Below are 14,113 nucleotides of genomic sequence, written 5' to 3'. Positions count from 1 at the left end.
TTTTTTCTAAATAAATGTTCTTTTTCATTCCACATACACTGTAAATTCTCTTTTGGGTCAGAATTTCTGGCTGTCAGTCATCTGAACTTCAGACATGTTTGCAGTGTCAATCTTTGTTTAGTATTTCTTCCAGATCTGATGGCAGAAATACGTTTAAGGGTGACATCAAAAGATGAAAGACACTTTTAAAAGTCTGATTATGCTACCATTTATGTGATATTTCTACATTTTATTTACAAGGCAAAATTTAACATTACAGAACATTTTCTGATACATCTTGAGTTTGCAGTGTTATTAAACAGATGAGACAAATGTGGTGTAAAAGGTTCAGTATGTCTAATAAGTTAAGTTTATCCAGTCATTATGATCTCTTAAGGACTGTGTTTTACAAAAATGAGAGAAGGTAATTACCTTCTTTTTAAAACAACTCAGGTGAAATAAAGGAAGCAACTCCTCTGTAGTTACACAGCATCAACTTCTTCCAAACTACTGACTCCTTTGTCCCAAATTACTGACTCCTTTCCTACCACAACAGTTCTTTGTATTCTGAAAATATTAAATCACAAAACACATATTAATTTTTAGGACTTCCAGTTATCCATTTCTGTAAGGCAAACTAGCCTTATTATGACCTGAGAGTGATATTACCTCTCACCTAAAATTTTTCTCCAAATATTTTTGTCATGTATGGTAGGTAAAATGTTATCTGTCCTCTCCTTCTCAACTGTTTTCTCCATACACTGTCATCTGTGAGCGCTTTCATTACTTCAGATTGCCACGCTATGCATGATGTTTTCAGAACTGTTCAGCTGAGTGATTGAAATAAGAGTAAAATTTCACTTCTGCCAGAATCCACAGATTCTCCTACAAAACTTAACAACATAGTTTATTATCTTTTCTAGAGTAAAATGCTTAATAGTTTTCCGCTGACCTAAAGTACTTGTAGGCCTTCCTCCTGCATAAAAGCATATAAACAATAAAAACTGATCAACAACAGATATTTCACATTGAACAGTCTGGACTGTCCAGACAAACTGGACTGTCCAGATGTTTATTTTTAAATGGAGAAGATGAGAAGTACAAATGAGATGAAAGACACAGATATCCTTAGAAAATTGCCTTGGTAAAACCTGACGCAGTAAAATCCGAGAGGAGAGCAATGTGCAAATTGAGAGTTTGCTTTCACTCATAGAGGCACATTATTCTTAGTCATATTGCATTTAATATTTGTCTTTCAGAAATCCAAAATCTCCACTTATGACAAGATGTGGGCCTTCATGAGCAGCAGGAGGCAGTCAGTACTTGTCAAAAGTAACGAAGAAGGAATCCAACGCGTGCTTACCTCTGATTACGCATTTCTAATGGAGTCCACAACCATTGAGTTTGTCACACAGAGGAACTGTAACCTAACACAGATTGGAGGCCTGATAGACTCCAAAGGTTATGGCGTTGGAACTCCCATGGGTAGGTGTTCTCTTTTCATTAATCTTAGTTCCTGCACCAGTATGGGAAACATCCCATACACTGTTCCTTTCTCTACATTGCCAGCATTTACCTTTATTTTCTTTTTCCAACCAGGCACAATACATATTTTGTTAAATTTTATGGACTTTATTGTATTTTCCAAAAAGAAAACTGTTATTACTTTATAAATAGATGTATATTTTCATATGATACATTTGTCTTACATGGCGCCTTCCATATGTTCAACAATAACAACTGTACTGTTCAGTACTTTATTTTATTAAAAAAAAAGTTTTAAATATTTTGATCTCTGTGTTTAGAGAATGAAGTCCTAGAAGTGGAAGGCTTGCATGAGGAAGGGGGGCTGAGTCTTTTAAAGAGGGCTAATTGCTGAGATTGCTAAAAGAGGAGGAAAAGATTCCATACTATGCCACAGACAAAGCAAATATTGATTTACCCTTGTGGAATATGGGTTTGCATATTGGCTTGGAAATTCTAATCCTTTAAGTATTTTCCAGGTCAGCTGCTTTTTACTAAGTACAAAACTTTAGTTGTTAGATTAAAAGCCAACTACAGGTATTAGTTTGGTTGTAGCCTGGCTCCTAGAATCCACAGAAGGGGCTTCAGCAAGAACTGGGTGCAGTGATTTTTTTAAGGACATGAGGTGAAGATCCAGCATTAAATTTCAGGATAGATGGGAATAAAAATGGTTCAACACAGAGACTGCGAGTACCACACAATAATTCCACTTAATATTATAAGGTGGTTCTATTGACTTATTAATCAGGTAAGTATTTATTTCAACATCATTTTAAACAAGAATTTATCATTTTTTCATTGATGTGGATATATTTTTATTTTTTTTCAGACAGGTCTTAAATTTGGTACTGTTTTTATCGGTGTTAATAACATATGTTATATCATTGCACTGGGAAAGTTGTGTCCAGTACTATAATTAAAGCACATGGAAAGGAATTTTAAGAAAAAAAGTTTACTGGAATATCTTGGATAAAGAAGTACCTAGTATTATCAAACACAGATTTGCCTATATATTGGATATATGTACTGCTGCTTCAATCTCTGAAATTTTCACTATTTCAGTAATTTTCTATGTAACAGACACCTGCTGAAGAAGTTATGATTCTGTTCACTCTGCCTTTGAAGTTTTTTGTTAGGAATATAGTTTTGATTCATACCAATTTTTCCACCCCGTTTTATTGTGGCTCTTGTGTTGCTGAATATATTCTACAGATGTGCAAATGACAGAATTGACTGAACTTCAGACCTGCTGGTCTTTCTGGCATCTTATATTTTCTTATTTATAAACCTTTGTGTTATTTTGAGTATAAAGCCCACTTTTCATTTAGGTTTAGTATGAAAAAAATCAAATCTTAGGGATATTTTATAATCTTTATATAAGCTGCATGCAAACTTGTGAAGCATCTGAGGCACGCCCCAGAAATTTAAGAGAACATTGAAATGTCAAACTGATAGAAATCAGAGAGACCAAAACCCTCTAAGAATTGTTCTGTTTATGTGTAAGTCAGAGAAGCATCATCAACACCAGAGAAAACATCTTTAAAACAATGATAAATTCAGGATCAGAATTCTGGAGTTTAAGTTTAGGGGAAGAAATACTAAATGTAAAGAGCCAAGGCAGTTGAGTAAACTTTCTGTAGGTCTTTGTTCCCTACTTTATATGGGGACAGGAGGAACTATTTCTTTACTAATTGTGAGTCACATCAGAGACATTATTCAGCTCTTATTCATCCACAAGATTCCAAGTAACAAAAAATTATCTGTGTCAAGAGAAAAAATAGTGTTGTACAAGGGGGTATGTGAGCGGACAGTTGTCTTGAATCAAGATGAAACAAATAGAGGACATACCTGCAGGAATCAGCAATCACCAAAGGAGGTAAAATAAGAGTTAAAAACAGTCTTGAACTTAACAAAAGCAGTTAAAGAAAGATCTGAAAAAAAGATGACAGCTTCATAAGGGGAAATAGAACAAAATGTAAAATAGGATGTAAAGTAAAATTTTTCACAAAAGAAATGAAGATAGAAAAAAACAGCATCTGGGGCTTTCCCAAAACAGCTAAGAATGAGATTAATCCAATATTTCAGCAGTATCTATGAAATGCTGTTGAGAGAACTGACATTTATAATGGGTTTATATCCTGTGTATTAGGTGCACAGTCTCAGAAGAAAAGGATTGTGCAGCCTCTGCTAGAATGATGCATAGTTTGCACATACATTTGAAAGGAATCCTTATGAAGAAGCATTTCCATGATGTCTGTCAGAATAGTTTTGTTAAATATTTTGCTTTATTGGAGCTAAAAAGTATTGCAGAGCAGTGGATAATGCAAAATATTCTCATGCATTATAGCTAATCTCATTTCTACAGGGAAAAATAATTCTAGAGACTTTAAAAGAACTAATGACTTGGTTATATCTATAGAAGTAGATTACATCATTATTTAATGACTATGAAAAGAGTTTATAGACATGGAACTGAGTAATATCTTTTTAGAGTTAATAATCCTACAAGTAACTTGTCAAGTGCTTGGAAAACTGCAGTGTAATGGTTTCACATACAAAGTATACGCTACTGCTTTTGCCTGTTTGGGAGGCAACATGTCTACAAGAACAATGCAGAACTACTTGCATTTATAGAATCATAGAATCACAAAATATGCTGTGTTGAAAGGGACCCATCAGGATCATTGAGTCCAATTCATGACCCTGAACAGGACACTCTAAAAATCACACCACGTGCCTGAGAGCATTGTCCAAACGCTTGAACTAAGACAGGACAGATGCTGTGGACACTTCCTTGGGGAGCCTGTTCCAGTGCCCAGCCACCTTCTGGATAAATAACCATTTCCTGATATCACACCTAAGTGCCCCTGATTCAGCTTCATGCTGTTTCTAGTCTTGTCACTGGTCATCAAATTGATCTATACCTGCCCTGTGTCTTCTCCTCATGAGGAAGCTGTAACTGCGATGGGGTCTCCCCTTCATCTCCTCCAGGCTGGACAGACCAAGTGACCTCAGCTGCTCCTCATAAAGTTTCTCCTCCAGACTCTTCACCACCTTGGTGATCCTCATTTGGAAGCTCTCGAATGGTTTAATGTGTTATATTGTAGTGCCAAAACTGCCCCCAGCACTCGAGGTGAGGCCGCCCCAGTGCAGAGCAGAGCAGAGCAGAGCAGAGCAGGACAATCCCCTCCCATGCCCAGCTCTGATGCTGTGCCTGATGCCCCCCAGGACACCACTGGCCCTCCTGGCTGCCAGGACACTGCTGGCTCATGTTCCACTTGCCATCAACCAGGACTCCCAGGGCCCTTTCCACAGTGCTGCTCTCCAGACTCTTTTTCCCTAGTCTCCACACACAACCAGGGTTGCCCCATCCCAGGTGCAGAATCCAGCACTTGTCCTTTTTAAACTTCATGTGGTGTTACAGGCATGGTGTTGGGAAGATATATATGTCATCTGCAAAACTTACAAAAACTACAATTTATCACCAAGAACTTCTGCTTGAAATTGCAGATGTCTTTGTACATAAGGTTAAATTTGCAGGAATCATTTGTTACAGATCTTATGCTGACTGCAGTAGAAAGGATACGGTTACTTTTGGAGAGCAGCACCAAATGAAGTAGGTGCAACATATCTTGATTATTTTGAAGACAACTGAATAATAATTAGTGAAAAAATAATTTGCTTGAGTTTAAGCACCTACAAGAAAAAGATCTAAAAGCTTTCCAAACAGAAAAGTATTCTATCAGTTTATGACAAGATAATCACTTGGAAAATGCAGCCAAGAAAATATAGCACCAATTTAGAGTACTGCAGTAAAGGTTCTTTGCTCACGATGTTCATATTTTTAACTTAGAGAAAGAAAGTTGCACAAGATTCGGAGAAAAAAAACCCAAAAAACTGTGGATCAGGAAGTACATGGGTATCAATTCCTTCCCAAAAAAAAACCTGGAGAAGCAATTATGAGTTTACATGATTATTTTAATTCTTCTAAAAGCATTAGCGAAGTAAAGAAAGTTTAGATTGCAAAAACTTTGAGGAAGGAAGTTGAAAAGAATGTACTTTTGGCACAAAATGGGATTGTCAGAATCAGCACACATCTTTAAAATCAACAAGATACAGTGATACTTGAAGTCGGTGTAAAGCAGAATTCTGTATGGTATGTTCGGGGTAGTGAAATATAAACTAGGGAGAGTGAAATATGAGCTAGGGAGAATTTGGTAAATTATGCATACAATTCCTGGTTCTCATGATGTAAGTTTTTAAAATAAAGTTTTGTATGCACCACAATTCATTTTTGGTCAACCACTTCTGATGCTAGGGTAAAAACCCCCTTGATTTATAAGGAAAAGGGAACAACAGACCTGGGATGAGATGCCTTATAGCAACTGATACTTCGGAGCAGATAAGGGAGAACCTTGTAATGGGTTTTGTTTATTTTGTTGTCTATCTTTGCAACATTGTTTATAGCTTTGTAACCAAGAGTAAAATAGTTTCTTCACTAGAGAAGGTTTGTTTGAATTTTTTTTTTAATCTTCCAGTCTGAAGATCCACATGCAAGGGGTTTTTATTTGTTTTATTCTGGCATTTTTTATCAGGAAGCACTATTTTGCCAGGTGTGTGTTCTTCATCAGTGAATTATAAGGAAAATGATTTGCATATCATTGTCGACATGGTGTATAGTTGCTTTCTAATTTCTATCATATTATAATAATATATATAGATATTTCCCACAGTTATCAATTAGAAATGCACTTGAGTGTCTTTTAGTGGTTGGAATTTGTCTTTGTAGGGGCATTCACCTCGTCATCCAATATTGATGTTCAAGGGAGGAATGAGGGGTGGGAAGGAGGGAAGAAGAAAGAGAGTGAAAAGACACAAAAAGACAATTAATAAAGTGGGAATGGGAGAGGAGGAGGGAGGGAGAACAAACCCTTTGGGTATGCAGGGCAACTTATGCTTTCCATTACAGATAAACTGAAGTGTTTATTACCATTTGAAGTGGTTTCAATTTCCCATTTCATCATCATGCTTGTTTAAAATTTGGGTTGTTCTTGAATATAGCCCAGTTGGGTCTAAATTTACAAATACAATGAGCTCCTAGACATTTATGATACATCCAAATGCTTATGGTCATCCTATCAAGCAGATATTGTAGCATTATTTTCAAGAAAACCGGGACTATCCAGCAATCTACTTTTTATGTCCTACTGAAATACAGTTAATGGGAATTTCCTATGGTCAACATGCTGTAAAACACAGTAATATTAAGTGACAAATGCTATGTTACAATGAATATTTATTAATGTATTTGCTAATGTGAACCACATGGAAGGTTAGAAATGTAGCTTTTATACACTTTATGTTAAAGCCTTAATGCTCAGTGAAGCTACTTTCTCCATTTCTTGGGTATTTTTTGGGGGAGGTTTTTTTTTGTTTTTTGGGGTTTTTTTTGGTTTTGTTTGTTTGTTTGTTTGTTTGTTTTTTGGTGGTTTTTTTTGTTTTTATTTTAATTTTTTTCCTTTCAGTTTTCTACTTTCCAATTGGAAGAAACGCAGTTGAAATAATCTTTTGGAAAAATCATACTTCATCTCTCTGGATGGTGTTTCAGGTTCTTATTTCTTTTCTAAATTCCTCTCTCTTCAGCATGTTTGACAGCAGGCTATTTCCCATCTGGCTTGGGCAGATTTTCTTCTGAATTGCCATTTGCTTCAGTGTTGAACCTGGAGCACATAGATGGCTGACAAGTGAATATTTGGGACTGATTCCACATGAATAGCTCTACTGAGCATGCACCTTTCAGACGATCTGCCTTCACGTGGCAGATGAGGAGTATCCTGTCGGTACATGCCAGACGAACTCTGTGTGTGTGGAGATGTATGCAAAGTAATGCCTTTGACATTCTGAAAATGACAAATGGTGTGTGTAAGTAATCTTGAAAATTGCATAAATTTCTTCTAGCTCTTGAGAAATGGAAAATAGTATATAGCTATGGTGCATAGAAGAAATTAGAGCTAGTCATTTCTCTAATGTTTCTCTGTTGCTGAGCTGCAGAAAATTGCATATTTAGATTAAGAGGGGCCTTTAGTGGTGTAGCAGTGATGTTCCTAAAACACCTGATAATTGTGAGGCAAAAAAAAAAAAATTGAGATAAAGGTGAAATACCCATTTCTTTATCCTTTATTCCTTTGCAGTTAATACAATCAAATTCTGCTATTAATGCCTAACTTGCAAAATATAAGGAGAAGAATCTTTGAATATATTACATGATTCTCTTCACTTTTGCAAGGTTTTTTGACTCACTCTTCACTAGCTGTGGTCAAGTGGATCAAACTATGACTCTTCCAGAGCATATTACACTTTGTGTCCTGGCACTTCCATATTGATGGACTATCAAGATACCCTGAGAAATACTGGAAAGGGTTTAACATTCAGATCTTTGAAAGCCAATGGTTAACTCAAACATTATTTGAAAAAACCCAAAAATTGCACTCCTCTGGCTATATAGAGACTCTTCACTGCGCATGGGCACAAAATACATCTCTCAGGATAGGAATGATGTAAAGTGATGTATTTTGGGGTCAACATTTCCATCATTTAATTTCAAGTCTTATATAAATACCCATTATACAAAGTTACAATAACTTGCAACAGTAACACAGATACAGTTATGAAAATTAATTTATATAAATGCATAAAATAGATCTGCATAAGGGATGTTTATAAATTCACGATAGAAAGGTGGCAACTACTGTGATGTAAGAAAGTTGTACCTCACATGTCAAAAAGAAAGATGTATGAGTAAAATCAAGAGCATTCCAGCAGAAATGCATTGGCTGCAGGCCCCAGATATCAGCACAGTCACTTAAGTTCAAGGCATGAAACAAAACTTCTAAGTTCTGTTGACTCACGGGTGCCTTTTTCAGCAGTTTTCTTTTCTGTAAATTCAAAAGAAATATCAAATAAAACGTATTTTTTAACAGAAAATTTTACCTCTCACACAAAAAGCCATATTTTTCACAGTACATTGTTCTAAGAGATTTTCAAAATTGTGCCCACTTACATATGAATTCCAAAAAATCTCTTTGGCCAACTAATGTAATATGCACATCACTTGCGTTTCTTTATATATTTTTGCATAATGTAACCAATCTTAACATTTTAGAATTTTATTTTTGTAAAATCAGAACCAAGAGTGGGGTTAGTTTCCTTTCTTTTGTAATTTTTTCAAATTTCAGTCAACTGTGTAGCATTTAATTAAAATGCTGTTTGGAGTATGTGAATTTTGAAGACGGTAAGATTCATATAATTTCATCAGTCACAGAATCTAGAAAGAATATTTCACACTTCATTCACTTAAATTAAAGATTCCACTGCAGAAAAAAAGTAATTCAGACAATAATTTATGATCTGCTACTTGATAGCTTCTCTAGGAATATGGCTTCATTAATTATTTATATTTATCTAAGCCATTAATAAATTAAATAAAATAGCATTCTTCCTACCTCAGTGGTAGGCTGCTGGATTCAAAGATAATTTAAACAAATAAATTGTTTAATCAGTGAATGTATGACAGTTAATTCTCATGCTGAATCCTGTAACTATGTATAGATTCAGCTGATTTATATCACCTGTTCTGTCTCCAGGGAGTGACCTACAAGAAGTATTCACAGTAAAAGTCTTTATATGATAATATGAACTTTTTTAGCGGACCTGACCATGTTCTTAATGCTGGTATTTTGCAAAATATTTCACTACTGTCTTTTTTAAGGGCATGTTTCCAAATGTAGAAAGTTATAAATCATGCACAGTAGGGCATATGAATTACTCAAGACAGATATTTTAATAGATGCTTTTAATTTCAAATACTATAGCTTAATATATTAAAAATACAAACAAATAAATTATTCATTTCCTAAATATGCAACAGCAAGTGAAAAGAATAGTCTTAACTCTCCCCTTAGAGTTTAGCCAGCCTCCTCCCTGCTGCATTTATTATTCCAGATGGATTTTTCGGCCTGGGTTTCTTTTTGGTGGTTTTTTTCTTTTTGTAAATGTCTAAAAATTAGATTATTTCTGGGGCTTGCCTGCAAAGTAAAAAGTGGGTAAAATAAGAGTAAATTCTCTGTAAATGCATGACTAGCATTTCATCATCCTATAGATGTGTAGGATGATGTCCCCTATGTTTTGTCCATCTTTTAAAAGACCAGAGCTTTGCTATTTGCAATAACATATATGAAAAGGATGTGTGGGAATGGTTTAAGGCTGCACCAGGAGAGTTCTAGACTGGATATTGGGAAGAATTTCTTTATCCAGAGAGCGGTCAAACACTGAAATGTACTTTCTAGAGAGGTGAAACCCCAAGCCTATCAATGTTTGAGACATTTGGACAATGATTTTACCAATGTGCTTTTACTTGGTCATCCCTGGATTGGCCAGTCTGTTGGACAAAATGATACTTGTAATAATATAACAGTAATAATACTTGTTGTAGGTCCCTTTAAACTGAAATATTCTGTTCTGTTCTATTCCTTTGTTACTATTTTTTATACAGTTCATTTATTTTTCTTTTTTTTTTCTTTAATTTTTCCTTTTTCCCTTGTCCTTTCTTTTCCCCTCATTTTCTTTCTGTTTGCTTTTACAGTTAGAGAAGGTTGCTAGATACACCAAAAGGATTGGGCTGGAGTGTTAGGTTTTAATCACTGAATGTTTTCAGTTTACTTCAGTATTCCCAGTATGTTTTAATGTACATAATCAGACCAATTACGTTATTTCAATTCTTACAATGTTCAGTTCTGAGAAAGTGCTTTCTTCTTACTAAGAAGATGAAGTTCTTTGTTGCTTTTTCAGCTGCTTTTTGAGGACAGATTTGAAGGAAAGACGTTTTTACCTAGAGAAGTGTTTGACAAGAAACTTTTACATGCCTACTGCTTCCATTCTATGGTGCTTTTCTTTGTTCCAGCACAGTTGCAAAAACATTCCTGCACATTTTCAACCTGTCCCTCTAGCTTTAATATTCTTCTATTAGAAACAACAGGGATAGCAAGGATTTAAAGATTTTGTGAACCAGATCATTTATTAAATTAAAAAAAAATAAAAAAAAAAACTAACAAGAAAACTCATAACCAACCAATCAACCAAACAAAACAAAGCTCCCCAGGCATAACAATTCTATCTCTAACCTATGTGAATACAAAAGTAAGGCTGAAGTTTCAGTCATGTCAAACTGTTATAGGGCTGCTGCACTTTGCAAAAGCTGACAGATATTTGAGCTGCTTTAGTGAACTAAACCAGCAGAATAATGTTCATCTTTGTTTTCATGAAAATATTTTGCTTTACATTTTTCCACATAGCTGCTGATGAGGCTGAAAGTATTCATTGTATGAAGAAAGCAGCGATAGTAGGCAAACAGGGATGTGGAAGAGAAAATGGGATTTCTGCATGGTCAGCTGTTAGGCCAAGTCTGAAGGCAATGCTGAGAGACTTCCCTGTTTTCTGGTAGTTTCAAAATGTCTAATGTATCTCTCAGTAGGAGAAACAAAACAGTTGTAATTTAACAGATGTGAGTGGATGCAGTGCAGAGGGGAGGTGTCTAAGTGACTTTTCCATATGTTTGAAATTGTTATTTTCCTAATACCTTCCATTCATTCTGTCTCAAATTTTGCAGAACTTGAGTATCATCCCCTTCACATTGGTGCTTCTTTTTTATCTTAGTTTTTTTTCTCCTGGAGGTCTAGGCTAAGAATCAAAGAACATTATGGTAGCAAGAGGGCCACAAGAAATTATAATACTGGCTAATATTAAAAACATTTAAATAAAAAAAAGGATCCCATGGATCCTTTCAAAAGTAACTGTTTGGAGTTTATAAATATTCCTTACTCTTTGAAGTTAAGTCCTTATTGTAGCTGAGGCTGCTTTCTGTATCCTGACATAATTCTCTTTTCACACCTCCACCAAATTTAAAAGGTGGCATATTTTGAAGAGTCGTTTTGAAAACTTTCCTCAAATCTCAGACAAGACTAGAAAACAATGCCAGTGAGCACAATGACTGGCACTGAGCATTACTGGCACATTTATTTCAATTAATGCATACATTTGGCAGTGATCAATGCAGAATTAATTTAAGACTTTTTTTCCCAAGGGACACCTGCAGGGTTTTTTTTTTTCTTAAATATTTTTTGTAGCTTCTCTTAAACATTAACAACATTCTGAAATCAGAGTTCTATGCTGCCTTGTTTAAAGAAATAAAAGAAAAAGAACATCCTAGGCTCCGGAGAGAGACAGCTAGTGAGATTTTCTTCTACTCTTCCAGTAACTCTGTTGTGTCTGACAATGGTGGGTAACAGAAGGACTATACTTTTTACGCATCTATAATTATATATATTTATGTAAAACCAGCATAGCCACAGATATGAATGATACAGAAACCTTTCAAAAAGCAGTTTCAAAACTGAAAGGAATAACAGATAAATTATATATCAATTTAGTCCCTGAAATTGTTAATAATACACTTGGTTGATGTAACTGAAACAAAATTCTACATATCTGAAAATAGTGAACAATTTGGAAGTTTAAAATTTTCATTTTTGCAAATGTATTCCCAGATTTCCTCTGCAAAGTATGAAACCCATTCAACATTGGCTGTCAATTTAATCTTTGTTGTGATTTCAGAATCTGTAGGTATTTCCTGCTGATACTGTGGGGGACACAGGACATCTGAGCCACCTTTGTTAAGTGTTGTAAAGAACTGGTCCTGGAGAAAAGTTTCCATTTCACAGTCCAGAACTCTACTTAAAAACTGTGCATATTTTCTTATGTATATGTATACATATACCCTTAGTTAAAAAAAATTCGCTTTGAATATAAATAGAGGACATGTAAACATCTTCTCATTGCCTACAGTTTTCAAGATCTAAAGTAGCAGTAATAATGCTACTATTAATAATAATAATAGTAATAATAATAATAGTAATAATAATTCTAGGCAATAATTTCTTTTTATGGTTAAGACACCCCAGATCTTTTGAAGCTACTTGTTACCATCAGACGATATACATTACCTAACATGAGAAATTTTTACTGGTCCTTAGAGATGAGGCACATAAACAAATCTGTCTCTGTAGAAATAAATAGGAAACCATGTACCAAGACAGAATACCTTTTTCTTATGCTTGCCTGCACTTAGTCTGTAATCCTTCATACAATATGAACTGTAATATTCATCACTTATACATGCATAAAAGTGCTGAGCTTCAGTTCTCCTATAACTAAAACAAATTAATACATTTGTCTTCATTAGTTGAACATAATGAAAAAAAAAAAGGAGCAAATTATTTATTTTTATGCAGGTCAAGCCATGTATTGAAACTAATTCGAGAATTTCAACTGCCTGAGCAGTTAATTTATTTTTTTGGAAATGTAAGAATGTATAACTAACATATTTGATGAAAAAACTGTTTTTTATAGTTGCCTCAGGATTATGAGCATATTGAAGCACTGTCTGGGAGGCATGCTGAGACTGAGCTTTATATCAACAAGGAATTGCCAAAACACTTAACATCCTGTAGTGTTTGTGAGCCAGCTCTGCACTAGAGAAGAGGCTTCTAGTAGGAGCTTACCAAACACATACAACCAAAGCAAACACATTATGAAAACTTCATGTTGAAGTTATTGTGCCTAGGACATAATGTGTGGTATTCCCATATGTTGTGTAAATGGTCTAGGACTAAGTCATATGAGAAGCAGCTGAGGGAGCTGAGGTTGGGGTTGTTCAGCCTGTAGAAAATGAGGCTTAGGGGAGACCCTCAAGACGGTCGGTCTTTTCTCCCAGGCAACTAGCAACAGGACGAGGGGAAATGGCCTCAAGCTGCTCCAAGAGAGGTTCAGGTTGGACATGAGGAAGAATTTCTCTTCTGGAAGTGGTGGCAGGGATTCTCTTCTGGAATGGGGTGTCCAGGGAAGTCGTGGAATCACCCTCAAAGTGTTCACAAGACAACGGGATGTTGCACTTTATGCCATGGTTTAGTTGACAAGGTGGTGGTTGGTAAAAAATTGGACTTGATGATCTTGGAGCACTTTTCCAAAATTAATGATTCTATGATTCCATGAGTCTACAGATTGGATTGACAAAGATTCATCTACAAATTTAAAATTTCTCTGGCCTGATACATTGCCCTTAATTAGAAAATACTGGTGGATAGCATCCCAGCACATGGTATTTTCATGGTTTGTAGTTAGATGAACCCAAGGCCACTTCAAACCTCTGTTCATACCCATGATGAAAGTGTTAATAGCAAGATATTAATTGTTTAGAGAATTTCACTTATAGCTCACCAAAGTATTGGGGTGTCTTGCAAGAGTGTGAAATGAATTTTCAGCTGGGACAGTTTTGTTATGACCTTACATTTGTCTTTCAGCATAATCTTATCTGCCTGACCAAAATCTTTACATATACCAGAAACATATGTAGAATTTCTTTAGGCTTTGTTAATTCATCTGTTTATTGTTGGGTAGTGCTAGACAAATATTTCTTTCAAAGGAGGCTGTATTTGCAAACCATTTAAATGTGAGTGTCACAGATTTGAAAGGTGAATTGAAAAAAGAGAGCACTGTA

General features: G+C 35.3%; 1 protein-coding gene across 4 annotated transcripts in view; it reads left to right on the top strand.

Moving 5' to 3' along the window:
* Nucleotides 1-14,113, top strand: part of GRIK2 (glutamate ionotropic receptor kainate type subunit 2) — a 354,898-nt gene that overhangs the window by 318,568 nt on the left and 22,217 nt on the right. For all 4 annotated transcript variants that reach the window (XM_058021141.1, XM_058021139.1, XM_058021140.1 and 1 more), the window contains one exon: nt 1,239-1,464. In XM_058021141.1, coding sequence (XP_057877124.1) covers nt 1,239-1,464 — 226 coding nt within the window. The remainder of the gene's footprint in view (nt 1-1,238; nt 1,465-14,113) is intronic.

Source organism: Melospiza georgiana, chromosome 3, assembly GCF_028018845.1.
Source record: "Melospiza georgiana isolate bMelGeo1 chromosome 3, bMelGeo1.pri, whole genome shotgun sequence".
NCBI classification, from domain to species: domain Eukaryota; kingdom Metazoa; phylum Chordata; class Aves; order Passeriformes; family Passerellidae; genus Melospiza; species Melospiza georgiana.
This window is presented reverse-complemented; position numbering and strand designations above follow the sequence as displayed.